Raw genomic sequence first — 17,654 nt, 5'->3', positions numbered from 1 at the left:
CATTCCAGAATCTATTTGCAGTTTAGTATGTTTCCAAATGATTTGCAGACATGATCTAATTGCGAACAAACATTAAAACCAATGTATAGCTTCACTTTACAATGAAGTCCAGCATTCATTTAAAATGTCAATGTCACACATGACTCACGAACAGCTGAAAATCTTTTGAGTTAGTTATTTTTCGTAACAAATCGACATATTCAAACATCTCGCAAGTAGCAGTTTTTTTTGCATCCATACATTTTATATTTACACTTACAATTTGGAGTCGGCAAAGGATCTCACCAAACACTGGTCTTTCTTCACAGTGATTTCATCACTGCAACTTGGAGACAGCACCTAACATGGAGGGCAAACAATATTTTTTACATGATTCTAAAAGCCAAAGCTAAACAATTAGGAAAAAAATTGGCAATACTTTGAAGTCACTTTGCATTGCTGCTAGTACAAGATGATGCTCCAGATATTCATCACTCAATTGGAATTGAAATCTGTTATAGTCATCTTAAGTTTCAAACATAGACTCACAATGGGATGTTTTCTCGCTGAAGTATTGAGGGAGGTTCAGGATGCTAGCCAAGAGCAGGAAGATAGTTTGCGTAATTAAAAGTTGTCTGTTAGTAAGGACCAAACATTAGCTCTGATTAAATAAACACTTCAAGATGGAGGAATCGGTTGTAAGAAACTTATACTCCAAACTGTCATGAATGGAGTAAAAACCAATTATCAACGCATATCAGTATATATTTATATACTGTTTTAAAACACAATGAACAGCGAGTTTTGAGAAGATTTGCAGCTCAGGTTGAGGTTCTGGATATAGATTTGTTCACTGAGCTGCAAGGTTCATTTCCAGACGTTTTGTCACCCTACTAGGTGACATCTTCAGTGGGGCTCCGGGCGAAGGAATTATTAATAGTGCTTCACCTGGAGGCCCACTGAAAATGTCACTTCCTAGGGTGACGAAACATCTGGAAATGAACCTTCCAGATCAGCAAGCAAACCTACATCCAAAATACTATGAACAGCACAATAAAAGGTGGCTGTTGTAATCTCAGGACTGGACATAGCAATAACCTTCCGGAAATTTCTCAGAAGCCTGCGTTAGCTCGGTAATAAATACCTAAGCCTCTTTTGACGGGTCTGGAATGCGAACAATTGTTATAATTTGTGACAGAGATGGACATCACCAAGAAAACCCCTACACAAAGGACTGCTAGTTCCACCCAACCCACAAGATAATGTGCCTGGCTCTTGTGGCACAGTGGTAGTGTCTCTGCTTTTGAGCCAGAAGGCATTGGCTCAAGTCCCATTTGCTCCAGAGGTGTGTCAGAACATGTTTTAACAGGTTGACTGAAGATAACCACAACATGATGTGTTAATGATAACAGAATAGTCACAGACAATTAGCTAGCTGCAGTGCAATCCTTGATGGTGACTACTTCTCCTCCCCCAAGAGGCCTGATCACCATTGTCACAGCACTGAACTTAACGGCACAATTTTGAAACAGTCAAGGGGTCAGTGCTGCTCCATGTGACACCTACTGGCAATAACCAACTTTGGCTTGTAAAAAGCAGCCAACAACCTGTATTTATAAACTCTGGATACAAAAACCTTTTCATCAAAACACCGAAGCTCAAAGACTGGAGGAAGGAAGTGAAGGACCACCAGGCTGTCCAAGAAAAACAGAGATGCCATATAGACATCCACCTCACAAACTGATTTTCCATTTTGGAAGCCGATAAGGATGCTGGCTCCTCAAGGGAGTACAGTCAAAGCCAAGCTTCTGGTGCAAGTTGCCTGACTGTGCAAGAAGGGAGGAAGAAGAAAGCAGAATCAATAGTGATACGGGATTCATTAGTTAGAGAACAGACATACATTTCTGTGGCCATCAACATGACTCCAGGATGCTACATTGTCTCCTTGGTGCCAGGGTCACCAGCAGCTGAAGGCCAATCTTCAGGAAGGTGAAAACCCAGAAACTGTGGTCCACATTGCTACCAGGTAGGGCCAAAAATGTAATAATCTCCAGATCACTCCCAGTGCTACACGCAAGCATGCACTGAAATAGCAGGACACAGCCGATAAATGCATGGCTGGAAAACTGAGGTTTAGATTCCTGGGAGTGGCTCTGGGGAACGTAGCGTCTGTCTAAGCCAGATGGGTTACATTTAAAAAGCTGGGACTGAGGTCCTTGAAGGATGTTTTGCTAGTGTCATCGTTAAACTAATTTGGCAGAGATGTGTGTGTCATGAGAGAGTAGTATAGGCAAATAGCAGGTTTCGCAAAATATTTCATGATACAGCTGGCACTAACGTAGAAAATAGTAAGGTTACAGGTTAAGTCAGAGTAAGGAAGGAAGAAATAAAATACAAAATAGAATTAACATGCATTTTTGTAAATGTACAGAGTGTAGTAAATAGGGTTGGGGAGTTATCGACAGATTGCAATGTGGTATAATGATACTATGGCACGACAGAGACGAGGCCCAGGGAAAGGCAAGACTGGTTGTTAAATAGTCATGGGTATAAAACAGAAAATGAAGGAAAGGAGTAGCAGCGCAGGTTAAGGACAGCACTGCAGTGTAAGAGGAGAAGATCTCTGCCCTCAAACGCTCAGAGTCAATTTGGCTTAAGCTGTAAGATAAAAAAGGTCTAATTACATTTCTTGGTATGGTCTACAGACCACTAACTAGTGGAAAGCTTGCAGAGGAACAAATATACAACAAATTTAAAGAAAAAAGATAGTATTATACAGCAGTTATAATGGGGGACATCATGAACTCAAATATAGACTTGGATATTGGTGGTTGGTACTTAAATGTTAATAAGGTACTGAGACTGGATGAGCTATATCAAGGATTGTGAAGGAAATGAAGGTAGAAATTGTAGAGGCACTGACCATAAAATTTCATGCTTCCCTGGACTTTGGCAGGTTGCCAGAAAACTGGAGAATTCCTACATTACTGTTTAGTTCAAATATGTTGCTGGATAATCCCGGTAATTAAAGACTAGTTAGTTCAATCTTTGGTAGTGGAGAAACTTTTGGACACAATTACTCAGGAAGGAGTCAGTAGTCACAGGAAAAAAAGTGGATTGATTAGGAACAGCCAGCATGGATCTCTGAAGGGAAATAATGTTTAATTAATTTTCTTTTTTGAAGACATAACAAAAGGGTTGATGAGGGCAATGCTTTTGATGTGACATAGATGTATTAAACAGTGCCTCATAATATATTTGTGAGGAAAAGGACTTTGCAACAAGGATACAAAATTGGCTGAGTGACAGAAAGTAGAGTTATGGTCAATATTTGTTTTTGGGGCTGTTGGGAGGTTGGTAGTGGAGTTCTCGCCTTTACTGATTTAGATTGATCTTGGTATGCAAAGAAAAATTTCCAAGTTTGACTAAACTTGGAAGAATTGAGAGGAGGATGGTTTGGAACCCTAAAAGGGCATTGGCAAGTTGGTGGAGTGGATGAATATGTATCAGATGAGGTCCAATGCAGAGAAATGTGAAGTGAGAACAACACTGAAAGACAATATAAAATAGAAGATACAAATCTGAAGGGGTGCAGGAGCAGAGTGACGTGGTGTATATATGCACAGATCACGGAGGAGGGAGAATATGTGGAGAAAGCATTTAATAAAGCATACCGTGTTTTCAGCTTTATTAGTAGGCTATAGAGTACAAGAGCAAGGAAGTGATGCTGAACTTGTACAAAATGTGTTAGATCTTAGCAGGAACATCATGATACACATTATAGTAAAGATGCAAAGGCTTTGGAGAGAATGCAGAAGTGATTTACTAGAATGGTTCCAGGTATGGGAAATTTTAAATATGAGGATGAGGATAGATTGAAGATAGCATTCTTCTCTATGGGATGAATCTAAGAGGAGATCTGATTGAGGTTTTCAAAATCACGAGCAGACTGGACAGAATAATTAGGATGAAACTGTTTCCATTTCCTAAAGAAATGAGAACAAGGAGGCATGGATTTTCACGTGATGAAGAAAAATCACAGTAAGTTGTTAGGGCATGGAATTCGATGCATGGGAATGTAGCAGAGGCAGGTTCAATTGACAGTGTTTGAATAGTAATAGTGTGCAAAGATATGGGGAAAATGCAGGAGATTGGCACGAGATAATCGAGCTAGCGCAGACACGAAGGGCCAAATGGTCTCCTTCTGAACTGTAATAATTCTGTGATTCTATGAAGTCACTTTTCAGCAAAAAAGCCTCCTTAAAAGACATTTGACGTGGCTAATCAACCCACCCCACAAACTAAATCCCACAAGCTAACTCTAATTTTGTACTTTGGGCTCCATTTAAAAGCAAGGGCAATAATAAATTGGTACCCTTGGTAGTTTTGTACTTAAGTTGTTACTATTTTAACAATCTCTTTCTCCTGACAGATTCAGTATCTTCCTGCCTGTTAGTAAATGCATGTATGTTGTGAGATTTTCCTTGCATCAAAGAGTGTGTAAAGTTGCGATACTTCTGATTTAACTTTACCCCAATGCTGTTGCAGTCCTGCAAAGATAGAACCCACAGACAGAGCAAGCTGAGGAAATATACTGCCACTATTTTTAAAAAGTGGAAAAATTAAATCTCTACCTGCTTGTAAGGAGGTGAGAATAGGGAGAGAGATTTGTTTTAAAACTCACAATCTGTCTGTAAAAAAGGTGATTAAAGTATAAGTTCAACTTTTGCAAAAAATTCTTTAAAACTCTGAGAGGAATAGCAAATACGAAATGAATCAGATACTTCATCACATATTCTCCATAATATAATTTACTTTTACATAGATAATATTTCAGGAACAGTGCTAGTTCTACCAAACACCTTGATAGACAAATTTAAACAGCAAACAGGAATTCTTCCTCAAGAGGGTCACATTTTGCAGCAGGGGTTCACTGAAAGTTCGAAGAAAGTTGGGTAATCTTATTGAAACATAGCAAATTCTGAGGGGACTTGACAGGGTAAATGCACATATGTTGTTTCTGCTGTGGTAGAGTCTTGAACCAGAGTAGGGGTCATCCAGTTAGGACAGAGATGAGGGGGAATTCTTTGCTGCAGAGAGCAATAAAGGCTGCTTTGTCGAATATACACAGGGCTGAGATAGACAGGTTTTTAAATCAAAAAGAAAATCAAAAATTATGGGAAAAAAGCAATAAAGTGGAGTTGAGGATTATCAGGTCAGCCATTATCCCTTTGAATAGTGAAGCTAAGAGACCTACGTCTGCTCCTACATCCTATGATTGTAATTCATATCTCAAATATGAGCTGATATTTCCCTTCTCAAGCCTAGGGTAATCACAAGCAACCCAAATGCCTTAATCAAAACAAGCCTGAATTATCTGATTTGTTACATTGAATAGCAGTATTTCACCTGTAGGCTAGCAGGAATGCTGTTCAAACTTAATCCAAGCAGATTGTGCACAACAAACATTGCCATGTTCACTCTACAAAAAAAGTTGTAGCCCTCAATGTTTCAGCAATAAATTGAACACCATTTTATTATTCAAATTAATTTCTAAATCAGTCAACAAATGCATTGTTTTATTGTTTCCAAACATGCTGTCATGGTTGACAGCAAAACAAATATTTAAAATTATGTGATAATGATCCAGTTTGAAAACTTCAATCATGACAATGAAAGGAAGATCCTGTAATGATGGCATTATCTCACTTACCAAAGCTGGATACCAGCCTTTTCTCTTGTCTGCATTACAATCTACATAGACTACTTTGCCCAGAAGTTCATCATTAAGACGTCGTTTGTCATCATCCTCATCTTCACTTGGTTCCTCTTCTCTTTCATCCTCAGGTCTACAGTATGAAACATTTTTAAAAATCCTGTTACGTTCTTAATGGTGATCATTTATTTGGGTTTGAACAGATATTTCAGTTCTGCGCATACCAGCTCCAAAACCAGCTATGTAGTTAACCCCATTCTCCAGACTACGTCCATAACTCTGTAAATTAATCACTTTCAAACATATATTCAGTCTCTTCTGAAACTTCCCATAGAATCTGCCTCTAAGACTCTCTCAAACAGTGGATTCTAAATCCTAATAATTCTGATTTCTGAATTTATGGACCAAGTAGTTAGGTCATAGAATCACAGGATCCCTGCAGTGTGGAGAAAGGCTGTTCAGCCCATCGAGTCTGCACTGACTCCAACCAGATCTCGTCCCCCACCCAATCCCCATAACCACGCACATAAAGTACCTAACCCATCTAGCTTGAACATCCCTGGACACTGTGGTGCAATTTAGCAAGGCCAATCCATCTAACCTGCACGTTTTCGGAACTGTAGGAGGAAATCAGAGCACCTGGTGGAAATCCACGCAGACATGGGAAGAACGTGCAAGCTCCATACAGATAGACAGTCATCCAAGACTGGAATCGAACCTAGGTTCCTGGAGCTGTGAGGCAGCAGTTCTAATCACTGAGCCATTTGTGCGCCTGTGTCAATCTTTGCAACTGTAAGAATTCCAACACATATTTACCACTGACGTTAGGCTTGTGTTTGACAGTAGATTACCTGCTGGTCAATTTCACTAGGAGAAATTTGACTCTCTATTTCAAGGATTTGATGATTTGAATTTGTTCCAATTCAAAAGAAAAGAAAAACCTTGTATATGGATCGAGCCTTTCACATGATCAAGTTACATGAAACACTGTTGTGGTTCTGTTCGCTGAGCTGGGAATTTGTGTTGCAGACATTTAGTCCGCTGTCTAGGTGACATCCTCAGTGCTTGGGAGCCTCCTGTGAAGCGCTTCTGTGATCTTTCCTCCGGCATTTGTAGTGGTTTGAATCTGCCACTTCCAGTAGTCAGTTCCAGCTGTCCGTTGCAGTGGTCGGTATATTGGGTCGAGGTCGATGTGCTTATTGATTGAATCTGTGGATGAATGCCATGCCTCTAGGAACTCAACAGAGAACAGCCAGGGAATTCCTAGAGGCATGGCATTCATCCACAGATTCAATCAATAAGCACATCGACCTGGACCCAATATACCGACCACTGCAGCGGACAGCTGGAACTGACAACCAGAAGTGGCAGATTCAAACCACTACAAATGCCGGACGAAACATCACAGAAGCGCTTCACAGGAGGCTCCCAAGCACTGAGGATATCACCAAGACAGGGGCAAAACAACTGCAACACAAATTCCTAGCTTGGCAAACAGAACCACAACAACGAGCACCCGAGCTACAAATCTTCTCTCAAACTTCGTACATGAAACACTTCTAAGGTAGTGAACTACCTTCAAATATGGCTAATGTTGGGTTTACTGGGAAAACACATTTTGTCAAAGGTTTTCTTCTTGTGCTCATCAGGAAAATTTCTGGAAGAAATACCATATAAAGATTTAAAAAATTATACTCTAAGAAAGGAATGCGTTGATAAGTTGGCAAAGTAAACCACCAGGCAGTGGTATTATCATAAAGAATGCAAATAAAAAAGGCAAATGATGACATTACGTGCCAAACATTGTTTAAATTTTAAACTGGTTGGTCAATGCATTACCCTGAGAAATGAGCCACTGAATGGCTTTGCCTATTTCGTCGAACTGAAACTGACTGTGTCTGTCTGTCTGCAAAGAACAGGATGCTGTGTCTTCATCTGCAGATCTTCTGTTACATGCAAGCAAGTCACTTTATGTGTCTGAATGACAATCCAACATTTTTTGTCAGCATAATGAACACGTACTCATGATTATTTAGCAAAAGCTGTCTAATTGCAGAATCGAATCTTACGTTGGAATTGTGTTTGGGATTTGTAAGAGTAGGCTAGTTGAGTATGGCAAACAAGCTTCCCTTTCAAAACACTGAAAGGGATATTCTATTTATTGTGATCCACTAGTCTTTGGGATGTATGGTCTACATACTGAGCATCACGGCAGCATAGAAATTCGTACAGCATATTTCTGATTTGTGCTGTAGGCAGACTGTCTTGACTGTGGGGATACCACTCATATTTCCTACCGCACAGAAGCAACATCATACAGCTAGCTTCACCTGCTGTTCAAAGTTGTGAGACATCTGAATTTTCAGAGTAACGAGCATCAAAGACCTTCGGCCTTCATGATTTAAAACAAGAAACAGCCAAAAATGATCTGATCACAGTAACCATTAGCCTACAGCAAGCCTTTGTTATGTCCGATTTCAGCATCAAGCTTGCACAGTAAATAAATGACTGGGACCCTGTTTCCAAGGTTGTTTCACAAAGCCAATGCTACGAAGGCTGGAACTGTAGAAATTCCAACACTTATGGTTAATTTTTCAAGGAGATCAAGGACAGGGAGCTTATTTGACAGTTCCATTGATTGCTATATTTAAAGGTGAATTTGAGCACACAGTGGAGCCCATTAAATCATGGAAGGAAATTACTATATCCTGCTGTGGACTCAAATACAGCAACCTTATCATCTACATCTCAGACATATGAATTGGGAAGGAGGTTATTTGTCATATCAATGAAGACACATTTTTCACTGAACCCAAAGATGAGCCTAGCAGGAACTTTACAGCAATATGATCTATTTGGGCCGACATGGTAATGTTAAAATTGTGCTTAAATGCACGAGTTAATAATTACAAAGGGATACATACATAGGACATCCTTTGTCCATTTGAAACAAGGTAACAAGCATACCCAACAAACCCATGCTTGCATAACTTGAAGCACCATGTCCAACGTTAGAAGGGATTCCACAAATGGAAAAAGTTGTGACAAATAATCCTGCCTGTGCAAAGAATTACACTGACAAAGAATTTAGGATTGCAGATGGGCTCAAAGTATGGCATGCTTGTGCAAACTGGAAGCGGAATATATTAATACATACAGCCCAATTCTTTCAGGTTGAAAGAACATACGTCAGCATTTCAACTCAACAAAATATGTAATAGTGATTCTCAGGGCAATGCATTGACCAGGTAACTCAACCTGCCTAGTTTAAAACTTAAATACTGTTCAAGGTTTGTGAGAAGATTTGTAGCTTGGGTGCTCGTTGTTGTGGTTCTGTTGGCCGAGCTGGGAATTTGTGTTGCAGACGTTTCGTCCCCTGTCTTGGTGACATCCTCAGTGCTTGGGAGCCTCCTGTGAAGTGCTTCTGTGATGTTTCCTTCGGCATTTATCACTTATAATGCCGGAGGAAACATCACAGAAGCGCTTCACAGGAGGCTCCCAAGCACTGAGGGTGTCACCTAGACAGAGGACGAAACGTCCGCAACTTAAATACTGTTTAGCTGCTAACTGTCAATCATCATCTGACATATACATTCTCCAGGACAACGCCTCTACCAAAGTCCACTTGCCAACCAATCAGCACTCTTCTCAGAACGTAAATGATGTTTTCTCGGAATATTGGTATTATTGTGAATTGTCTTGTTAAGTACTAGCTGAAAAACTTTCGAATTCTTAGTAATACTCAAGTTCAGTAGTACAAAATTACTATTTGTAATGAACGTTGTAAAATGAAGAAATGTGGCAGTCAATTCGAACAGAAGTGTTGAGCATGTTTGCCTTCAATGCTCAGACCTTTGAGTATAGGAGTTGGGACATTATGTTGAGATTGTACAGGATGTTGGTGAGGCCTCTTCTGGAATATTATGTACAGTTCTGGTTATAGGAAGGATATTATTCAGCTGGAGAGGGTTCAGAAAAAAAACCTCAGTAAAGGAGGGCTCGAGTTAAGGAGACACTGGATAGACTGGGACTTTTTTCATTGCAGTGTAGAGGTTGAGGGGTGACTTTACAGAGGTTCAAAAAATAATGAGGGGTATAGATAAGGTGAACGGCATGTGTCTTTTTCCCCTAAGGTTAGTGTTTATGAGAATAGGGGGCATATGTTTAAGGTGAGAGGAGAAATATGTTTAAAAAGCCATGAGGGACAATTTTTCTTTTTACACAGTGTGGTTCATGTGTGGAACAAATTTCTGGAGGAAGGGGTGGATGAGGAAACAGTTACAACATTTAAAAGACACTTAGATAAGTGTTTGGAGGGATATGGGCCAAGCATAGGCAAGTGGGACTAGTTTAGTTTGAGATTATGGTTGGCATTGGTTAGTTGGACTGAAAGGTCTGTTTCTATGCTGTATGACTCTATGACGCTAAGTGAGATGGAAGACCAATTAAACCAATTAATTTCTTCGAGGCTTGAAATAATTGATGATCAGATCATTGGGAGAACTCACCATTTTTTTTTCCAATTTGCTTTCTGGGATCCCACTAGAAGGATATAGATATCTCTGAACTATTTCTAGGGCACAAAAGTGGTCCTCGCACACTCAATTAACCCATCCAGGACACTTTCTCGGAGTCATGCTCATGAAGGGCATGGATAGGGTAAATAGACAAGGTCCTTTCCCTTGGATGGGAGAGTCCAGAACTAGAGGGCATATGTTTAGGGCGAGGGGAAAAATTTAAAAGGGACCTAAGGGGCAACGTTTTCATACAAAGGGTGGTGCGCGTATGGAATGAGCTGCCAGAGGAAATGGTGGAGGCTGGTACAATTGCAACATTTTTAACATCTGGATCGGTATATGAATAGAAAGGGTTTAGAAGGATACGGGCCAAGTGAGACTAGATTAGGTTAGGATATCTAGTCGGCATGGATGAGTTGGACTGAAGGGTCTATTTCCATGCTGTACATCTCTTTGACTCTGTTTGCAGAGCTTGGAATTTTCAAGCCTCCTAGCGCCTGACTTAGTGTGGTCTGATTTTTCACTTCCATTAGCCTTAGTTAGCTTATATCTTGACACTTGGAGAAAATGAGGACTGCAGATGCTGGAGCTCAGAGCTGAAAAATGTGTTGCTGGAAAAGCGCAGCAGGTCAGGCAGCATCCAAGGAGTAGGAAAAGGGCTTATGCCCGAAACGTCGATTCTCTTGCTCCTTGGATGCTGCCTGACCTGCTGCGCTTTTCAAGCAACACATTCTCCAGCTGTATATCTTGACACTTGTTAATTTTATATTAATGAGGACACATTTAAATGTAAATTATGCAGTTGGCCTGCAGATTTATTTAAAATTGAAATGTGCATGTCAAGGGTACATGTTATCACATTTAAAATTAATTGTTCCAAGCAGATTAACTCTCTGGTTTATAATTTTTGGTTGATATTGTTCACCTTGACCAGTAATAAGCTTAATGGATATATTTGTCTTGTTAGAAAGGAAATCACAACACCTTCAAGGGAGACCTTCCCATTCTCCTCTTCATAAATTCATTCAATATTTTGCTAGTACAAAAACAAAGTCCAACTCTCCAGATAAAACATCACCTGGAGTCAGAAAGATAGCCTCTTCCCAACTGTCTCATCAACTTTAGAGTTGGTGGAAAACAACTAGTCACATGAAAATAATCACAAGAACAACCCACTAAATATTTTCGTATTTAAACTGTTAACTGTCTGGGTTACAAGTTCATCAAGTACTAACAGCTGACTGACAACATTCTGAAATGAGGTTTGAACATACAACATTGGATGGATTCAATATATCAATGCATAATACCCCAGTGCCAGTTGAAAGATTTCTTTGTTTCAAACCCAATGACCATCAGTCTCACAACATCAGGACTGACTAAGGAGATTGGTAATTTAAATAAAGCATCTAGTTTATTATTCAAAATGCAGAAAGATTTTCTATTATCCAGGAACTCATCAGGTGCTGGTTAATGGAAGGAATACGGGTTTTACTGATAGTGGCATGCCTATTCAATTACTGGAGCTCTGTCAGTACTTAACGGGTTTGAGGAGCAACACGTGGTTTTTGAAATAAAAATAAAATTATTGAATCAGTATTGCCACAGAAAGTGATCATATATAAGGAGCATTAGTTGCTTCTGGCATACTTTTATTAAACCTCAGTGTTGAAACTATTCTTGCTTCGGTGCTGATCATCTATAAGGTTTCTGGTTAGCTAAGTGTGCAAGCTCACTAGATGGTTTCAGTTGGTGGAGTATTCTGGTTTATATGGAGGCAAATAATGTGAATATTTTTGCTTTTGTGACATGCAAAACAGTTTTCCAAGTTCCCCTATGAGACTAAGATAACACATTCCTTTTTGTTTAGTCTACGATCTGAACATTTGGTAACAAGTAATCTGATCAAAGTAAGCAATTAATGATATTGCAAAACTAAATGCCAAACAAAGAGCATTTGTTCACTCTTCTCAACTTTCCTGTCCAAATGAAAATCCCTTTAAATTAGAAAAAAATTGCCAGACGTTGGTAAAATCAGATTTCTAAACATAAACATAACCAATCAACAGATTAAAACCTAAAAGAATTACGGCACTATCTTTCAAAATCACATGGGATTATCACTACTGATGTCAGTTACAACTTCACTTTTCATCATGCTTTCCCAAGTGCCACACCAGCTATAACTCATACTACTTAATTCTCATTGTCAATTACATTCCATACAAAGAATCATTTTTAGATTTTTTTTTAGATTAGATTACATTACAGTGTAGAAACAGGCCCTTCGGCCCAACAAGTCCACACCAACCCAGCAAAGCACAACCCACCCATACCCCTACATTTACCCCTTACCTAGCACTACGGGCAATTTAGCATGGCCAATTCACCTGACCTGCACATCTTTGGACTGCGGGAGGAAACCGGAGCACCCGGAGGAAACCCACGCAGACAGGGGGAGAACGTGCAAACTCCACACAGTCAGTCGCCTGAGGCGGGAATTGAACCCGGGTCTCTGGCACTGTAAGGCAGCAGTGCTAACCACTGTGCCACCGTGCCATTTTGTTGGTTACATCTCAGAAAAATATACAAAAATTCCTTAACAAAACATTTTAGTATGAAACAAATTAACTCCCTTCCTAACACCACCTACTCAAAGCCAAGTTGAGATGGGCAATAAATGCTGACCTAGTCAGTGACAATCACATCCTATGACTGGATTAAAAAACTAGTAAAATGGTACTTACGTAGGAGCAGAGGATAATCTCCTTCCTCTGTTTGTTTTCTTCCCAATGACTGGTGTGCCAAAGTGCTCTGGGTTTGTCAGTGGCAACTGATCAAGGGTCTGAAAGCAAGCACTGAAGTTACTGTTCTGTATTATGAAGATCACCTCATTATAATGTCTAGACAAAAACACCTACTCACCTCACTCTCTGCAAAGTGTCTCTCCCCCTTCAGACATAAAGATGTTCGCCGAAGGGTCCTCTCATCTCCATCATCAAACACTGGACAAAAAAAACCTTCCCAAATTAAAATCAGAAATCAAACAGCAAATTTATAACCTGAACAACAGCATCAACTGCTAGCCAGTTCAGATTTACAGTAATTCCAGCTAGGAGTTGGTCAAAACCAAAGCACAGAATTCAGAGAAAATACCAGTTTTTTTTCCTGACAGCATGAGCGTTCTATCCTGCCTTATTATGTAAAACTCGTTGCTTTTTGTTGCATGACTGACAGAACTGACGAAAGCCATAGACATCTATGACTTGATTACAGTACATAAAAAAAACTTAGCAACCCAGAAAGAATAAGCCAAAACGAACCAAAGAACACCTATTACATTTGCAGCAGGCATCAGATAGAAGGACCTAATTAAATAAAAGGAACCAGTGATATTGATTTAAATTTTGATTCTGTCAGCAGCTTTGTTCTGAAATACTATGCATTCCCTTTGTCCTGGACAAATTTTGATGGTTTATTTTGTAAACTGGTTTACCCAGCTTTGGAGGGATTGCTAAGCCAATGGTAGGTTCAAATATTAACTAGCTTATTAGACATGAATGATCTACGTATAGCTTCTGTTGAATGTCATGATCAAACTCCATTCAAGTCTCTGTCAAGTGTTCTCTTAAATCATCATTATGGGAGGTGCCATTCACACAGTCACAGACATAATTTCAAACAATAATACTACAGATCTCAACGTATTGCTTTCTCGTTGAGCCCATCCATCTAAACTCTCAGTTGAAATAGTAAATCATTAAGCCTCCAAACTAGGTAATATTCAGTCAGAAACCTTCAGACAGTTTAGCAAAGTATAACAACTGTTATTTTGCCACTTACAAAAGATGGAATACTTAAACCTAAAACCACACTGAACACAAACTTTATTATTCATTGCTCAGTTAATCAATTTGTTTGGCAATTTATAGCCCAAGTCACATGCTAATCGATTATTCCACTATTTTTCAAAGTTAAGAAAGATGATAAAGCTTTCCATTCAACTCTAACTTTATGCACAAATGAATGCTTGCGAGAGCCTTTCTTCAAAAGTCCTTACAGTAGTTGAAAAGTATTTGCCGTAAAATACATATAACTTAAAGATTGCCATTAAGTAGCTTATCTGCAAAGAAAACTGATCTGATGACTTATCTATGGTAAATAAAATTAAAAAGCTACCAGGGAATGGCCAGACTTTCATCAGGAAGAGACCTGGCTGGTGTAGTGTATGTCCTTCAAGTGCTAACATGTGTCAGGTTGCCTTATGGAAAAGAACAGAACTGAGGTTATTTTAATCACAAACTTCAAATTCATACTTGAAATTGCAGCTTTCAAAATTAAGAAGGAGAAATTACAATGTAAGGCAACTTGAATTCAAAGAAGATAAAGAAAGAATAAAGTCACCATAGTCTGACCAAGCCAAAAGATTACTCTTTCATTACAGAGATGACCTGAGGTGAGGGGCAAGGTTGAGAAGGTAGGATCTTCATGGTAACCTCAGCTGAACCCAGGCTATTCGTATCACTCTGAATTGTAAACCAGTCACCCAACCAAGCCAAGTGAATACACAGCAAGCTACTCATCACCTACAATCACAAAAGAAAAACTATGACTACTTTTCTGCCATGTTGCAAAGTTATGAGAGTTGCGGTTATCCTAAATATATGGTCGCTTCTTGTATAACGTGATGGTTGCATTCTTGTGCAACCCTGCGTAACAGAAAAATCACACTTTAGAAACAGTGCTTCAGGTGTTGGCGCTGTAATTGTGTGATAGCCACCTTTTAAAAATGTGCACTGTAGAAGCAGAGTCCCCAATTTGTCATTTGCATTACAGCAAATTTGCTTTGATGAAACATGCATTATCACAGAACGACCTGTACTCAAAATATCATAACCTATCTCTTCTTTTTACAGATGCCAAATTGAGAAACTGTATTTCCAGAATTTTCTGTTTTTATCTGAAATATAATTATTTACTATCTTAATATCTGGGCAGATGACAGGAGAAAATCTCGCCATGATAACCATGAAATCACTCCTCATAAATTTTCCAGGGTGGTTGTGTCAATTCTCTGAGGCAGCTATTCATTTCATCATATTCCACTGCATTCTAGCTGTAAATGCCTAAATTGTGCAGGGGGTCTTCATTAACAAAGGTCCAGCTTATGAACGCTGTAATTGTATATAGGCATGTGTTATGGACTAGAGCAACCCCCCTCAAAGTATTCAGAAGATTTTTTTAGATCTTATTTTAAGAGTAAACGTTACGTGTTGTGTTCCAGATGCCATTCGATTGGTTAAACTACCGGACTTAAAGCAAAACAAGCTTTATTCATCCACTATAGTTAAAGTCCAACAAAAGAAAGGAGGAATTGGAATAACTTAACTCTACTGGAAAACTTAACAGAACAATATACACAGAAACTATTACTAATTAATTGTTCCAATGTAGGACTACCCCATAAGCACACCCTTGGCAAAAGGCAAATTCAGAAAACAGATTGTCTCACATGGAACTCCCGGAGCAGGCAGAGAACCCCCAGCTTTTGGCTGCAACCAAGTGGGGGAAAGAATAATTCAATAGCAATTGCTGAAAGCTAAATTAAAAAACCCTGGTTCTGTGAGAGCTTGACCACACTCATTCAGGCTGCCTCTATTCTTCCAACTTTTGAGAAAAAACCTCTAAGACACCACAAGCTGTTTACATTCTTACAGAATGCTCGACACCTCTCATTCAATCTCAGAAGATAGAAGGATAAAAGAACCTCTTAAAGCCACAATATCATCATAGATGTAATTTTAGAGACCTCCACCTACAAACCTTTCCTGTATTTATGAATAACTGCTTGACATTATTCTGCATTGTGTTTTAACTTGCATACAAATTGACTTGCAAACAGACTTCAGAACCCATTCTTAAAGTGAGAGACTGCCTCTATTGTGTTGTGCTGGCGAGTTGTCATCTAAAATATTAATGAATAACATCAGTGGCTGGATTTATCTAAATATTTTGAAACTAACTACTCAAAACAGAGGATACTGACTGCAGCAGTAAAAATGTTGCACTCGCAAAGAACACAAGCTGCCAGATGGATACACTTCATAACTTTTAGAGAAGTCACAAAATTCAACTTGCAGGTGAAAATATATTGGTCTTGAATAAAGATGGTCTTAGACAACTTGCCACGAGGAAAGAACCTTAAATCCCCACCCTTTCTCTCTGAAATTCTGCTCAGGAAAGGTTGAGTGCTGAAAATCCATGGAAGACCTCATTGCCGCAAGTGGAGGATTTTTGGAGTAAAAGTCTAAAACTACATCAGTCTCCAGGAAAAAAGAGATGCAACCAATCATAATAGAACTGAGGAGAAACCAACAGCTTGTGTGGGAAGTGATTTGGGCTACGAACCAGCATTTCAAACAATTCTGAATTGAACTCATTGGCCCGATGGCCTTTTTGAGTAATATCAAATTTTTTTTCCCAAGCTTTGATTAACTAAGTGCCTGCGTATCGGAGTCATTTTTTCAAGAAGCATGGTTGGCTATACTTACACATTTTAAACCTTTCATTAATAAGCTTTGCACCTTTGCTTGAGTAAACAATTTATTGGGTAACAAATAGAATTTGGCTAATTTGTTCTGGTATTGAGATATATACAACTTTATTTTTAAAAAATTACTAATATCACCTTTCTTTTAAATCAAGCATATTTGAGGGCAGTGGAATAGTGGGACAAGGAAAGGAGCCAATTCACCCCTGTAAATGAGATTATAACAATATGCTTATTCTTTTAGAAGTTAATCGAATACAGTTTCCACCGCTATTTCTGACAACTTTTAACTTCTCTTAACACAAACTTCCAATCTTTCACTTCCTTGTTTCAGTGATCATTTTAAATGCAGCCCCATGTAATTATCAATTTACTTAGCAACAGAAATAGTTAAACCAATTTAACTTGTCAGAACTTCACTTAACTGTTCGTGTTCTAGGCAGTTCAATAGTACTACTAACCAACATTCTGAGGGTGTCTTGTGGCAACGTGATAGTGTCCCTATCACTGAGCCAAGAGGGCCAGGTTCAAAGCCCATTTGTTGAAGAGGTGTGTAATAACATCTTTGAATAGAGTTGATTAGAAAATATCTACAGTAATCGGTGAGGGAAAATAAACTCATTAACATCCTGATGTGATCCTGAACAAATGCAGCATATTGAATCCTGGTTCAAGTGTCAGTGTCATGTTATAATGAATACATATCAGTGATAAAGTTGATCTTTCTTTTATTGTTCTTCATTTCCTCTATGCAGCCTTTGACATTGGAGGTGACAGAATGTTCCTCAGTTACTTAACAGTGGCTTCCGGCTTAATGGGTTTTCACATGCCTGGCTCCATTCATACTTATCTAATCAAAGCTTGAGTGTTGCGACATTTACATTCTCTCATT

General features: G+C 39.0%; 1 protein-coding gene across 3 annotated transcripts in view; it reads right to left on the bottom strand.

Annotated features, from left to right (window-relative positions):
* Positions 1-17,654, bottom strand: part of arid4a (AT-rich interactive domain 4A) — a 147,282-nt gene that overhangs the window by 71,531 nt on the left and 58,097 nt on the right. For all 3 annotated transcript variants that reach the window (XM_072568818.1, XM_072568819.1, XM_072568821.1), the window contains 4 exons: positions 13,138-13,217; positions 12,960-13,057; positions 5,693-5,828; positions 260-339 (listed from right to left, as the gene is read on the bottom strand). In XM_072568818.1, coding sequence (XP_072424919.1) covers positions 260-339; positions 5,693-5,828; positions 12,960-13,057; positions 13,138-13,217 — 394 coding nt within the window. The remainder of the gene's footprint in view (positions 1-259; positions 340-5,692; positions 5,829-12,959; positions 13,058-13,137; positions 13,218-17,654) is intronic.

The sequence above is a fragment of the Chiloscyllium punctatum genome, chromosome 4 (assembly GCF_047496795.1).
Source record: "Chiloscyllium punctatum isolate Juve2018m chromosome 4, sChiPun1.3, whole genome shotgun sequence".
In the NCBI taxonomy this organism is placed as follows: domain Eukaryota; kingdom Metazoa; phylum Chordata; class Chondrichthyes; order Orectolobiformes; family Hemiscylliidae; genus Chiloscyllium; species Chiloscyllium punctatum.
Note: the sequence above shows the minus strand (reverse complement) of the source record. Positions and strands in the feature narration are given on the sequence as shown.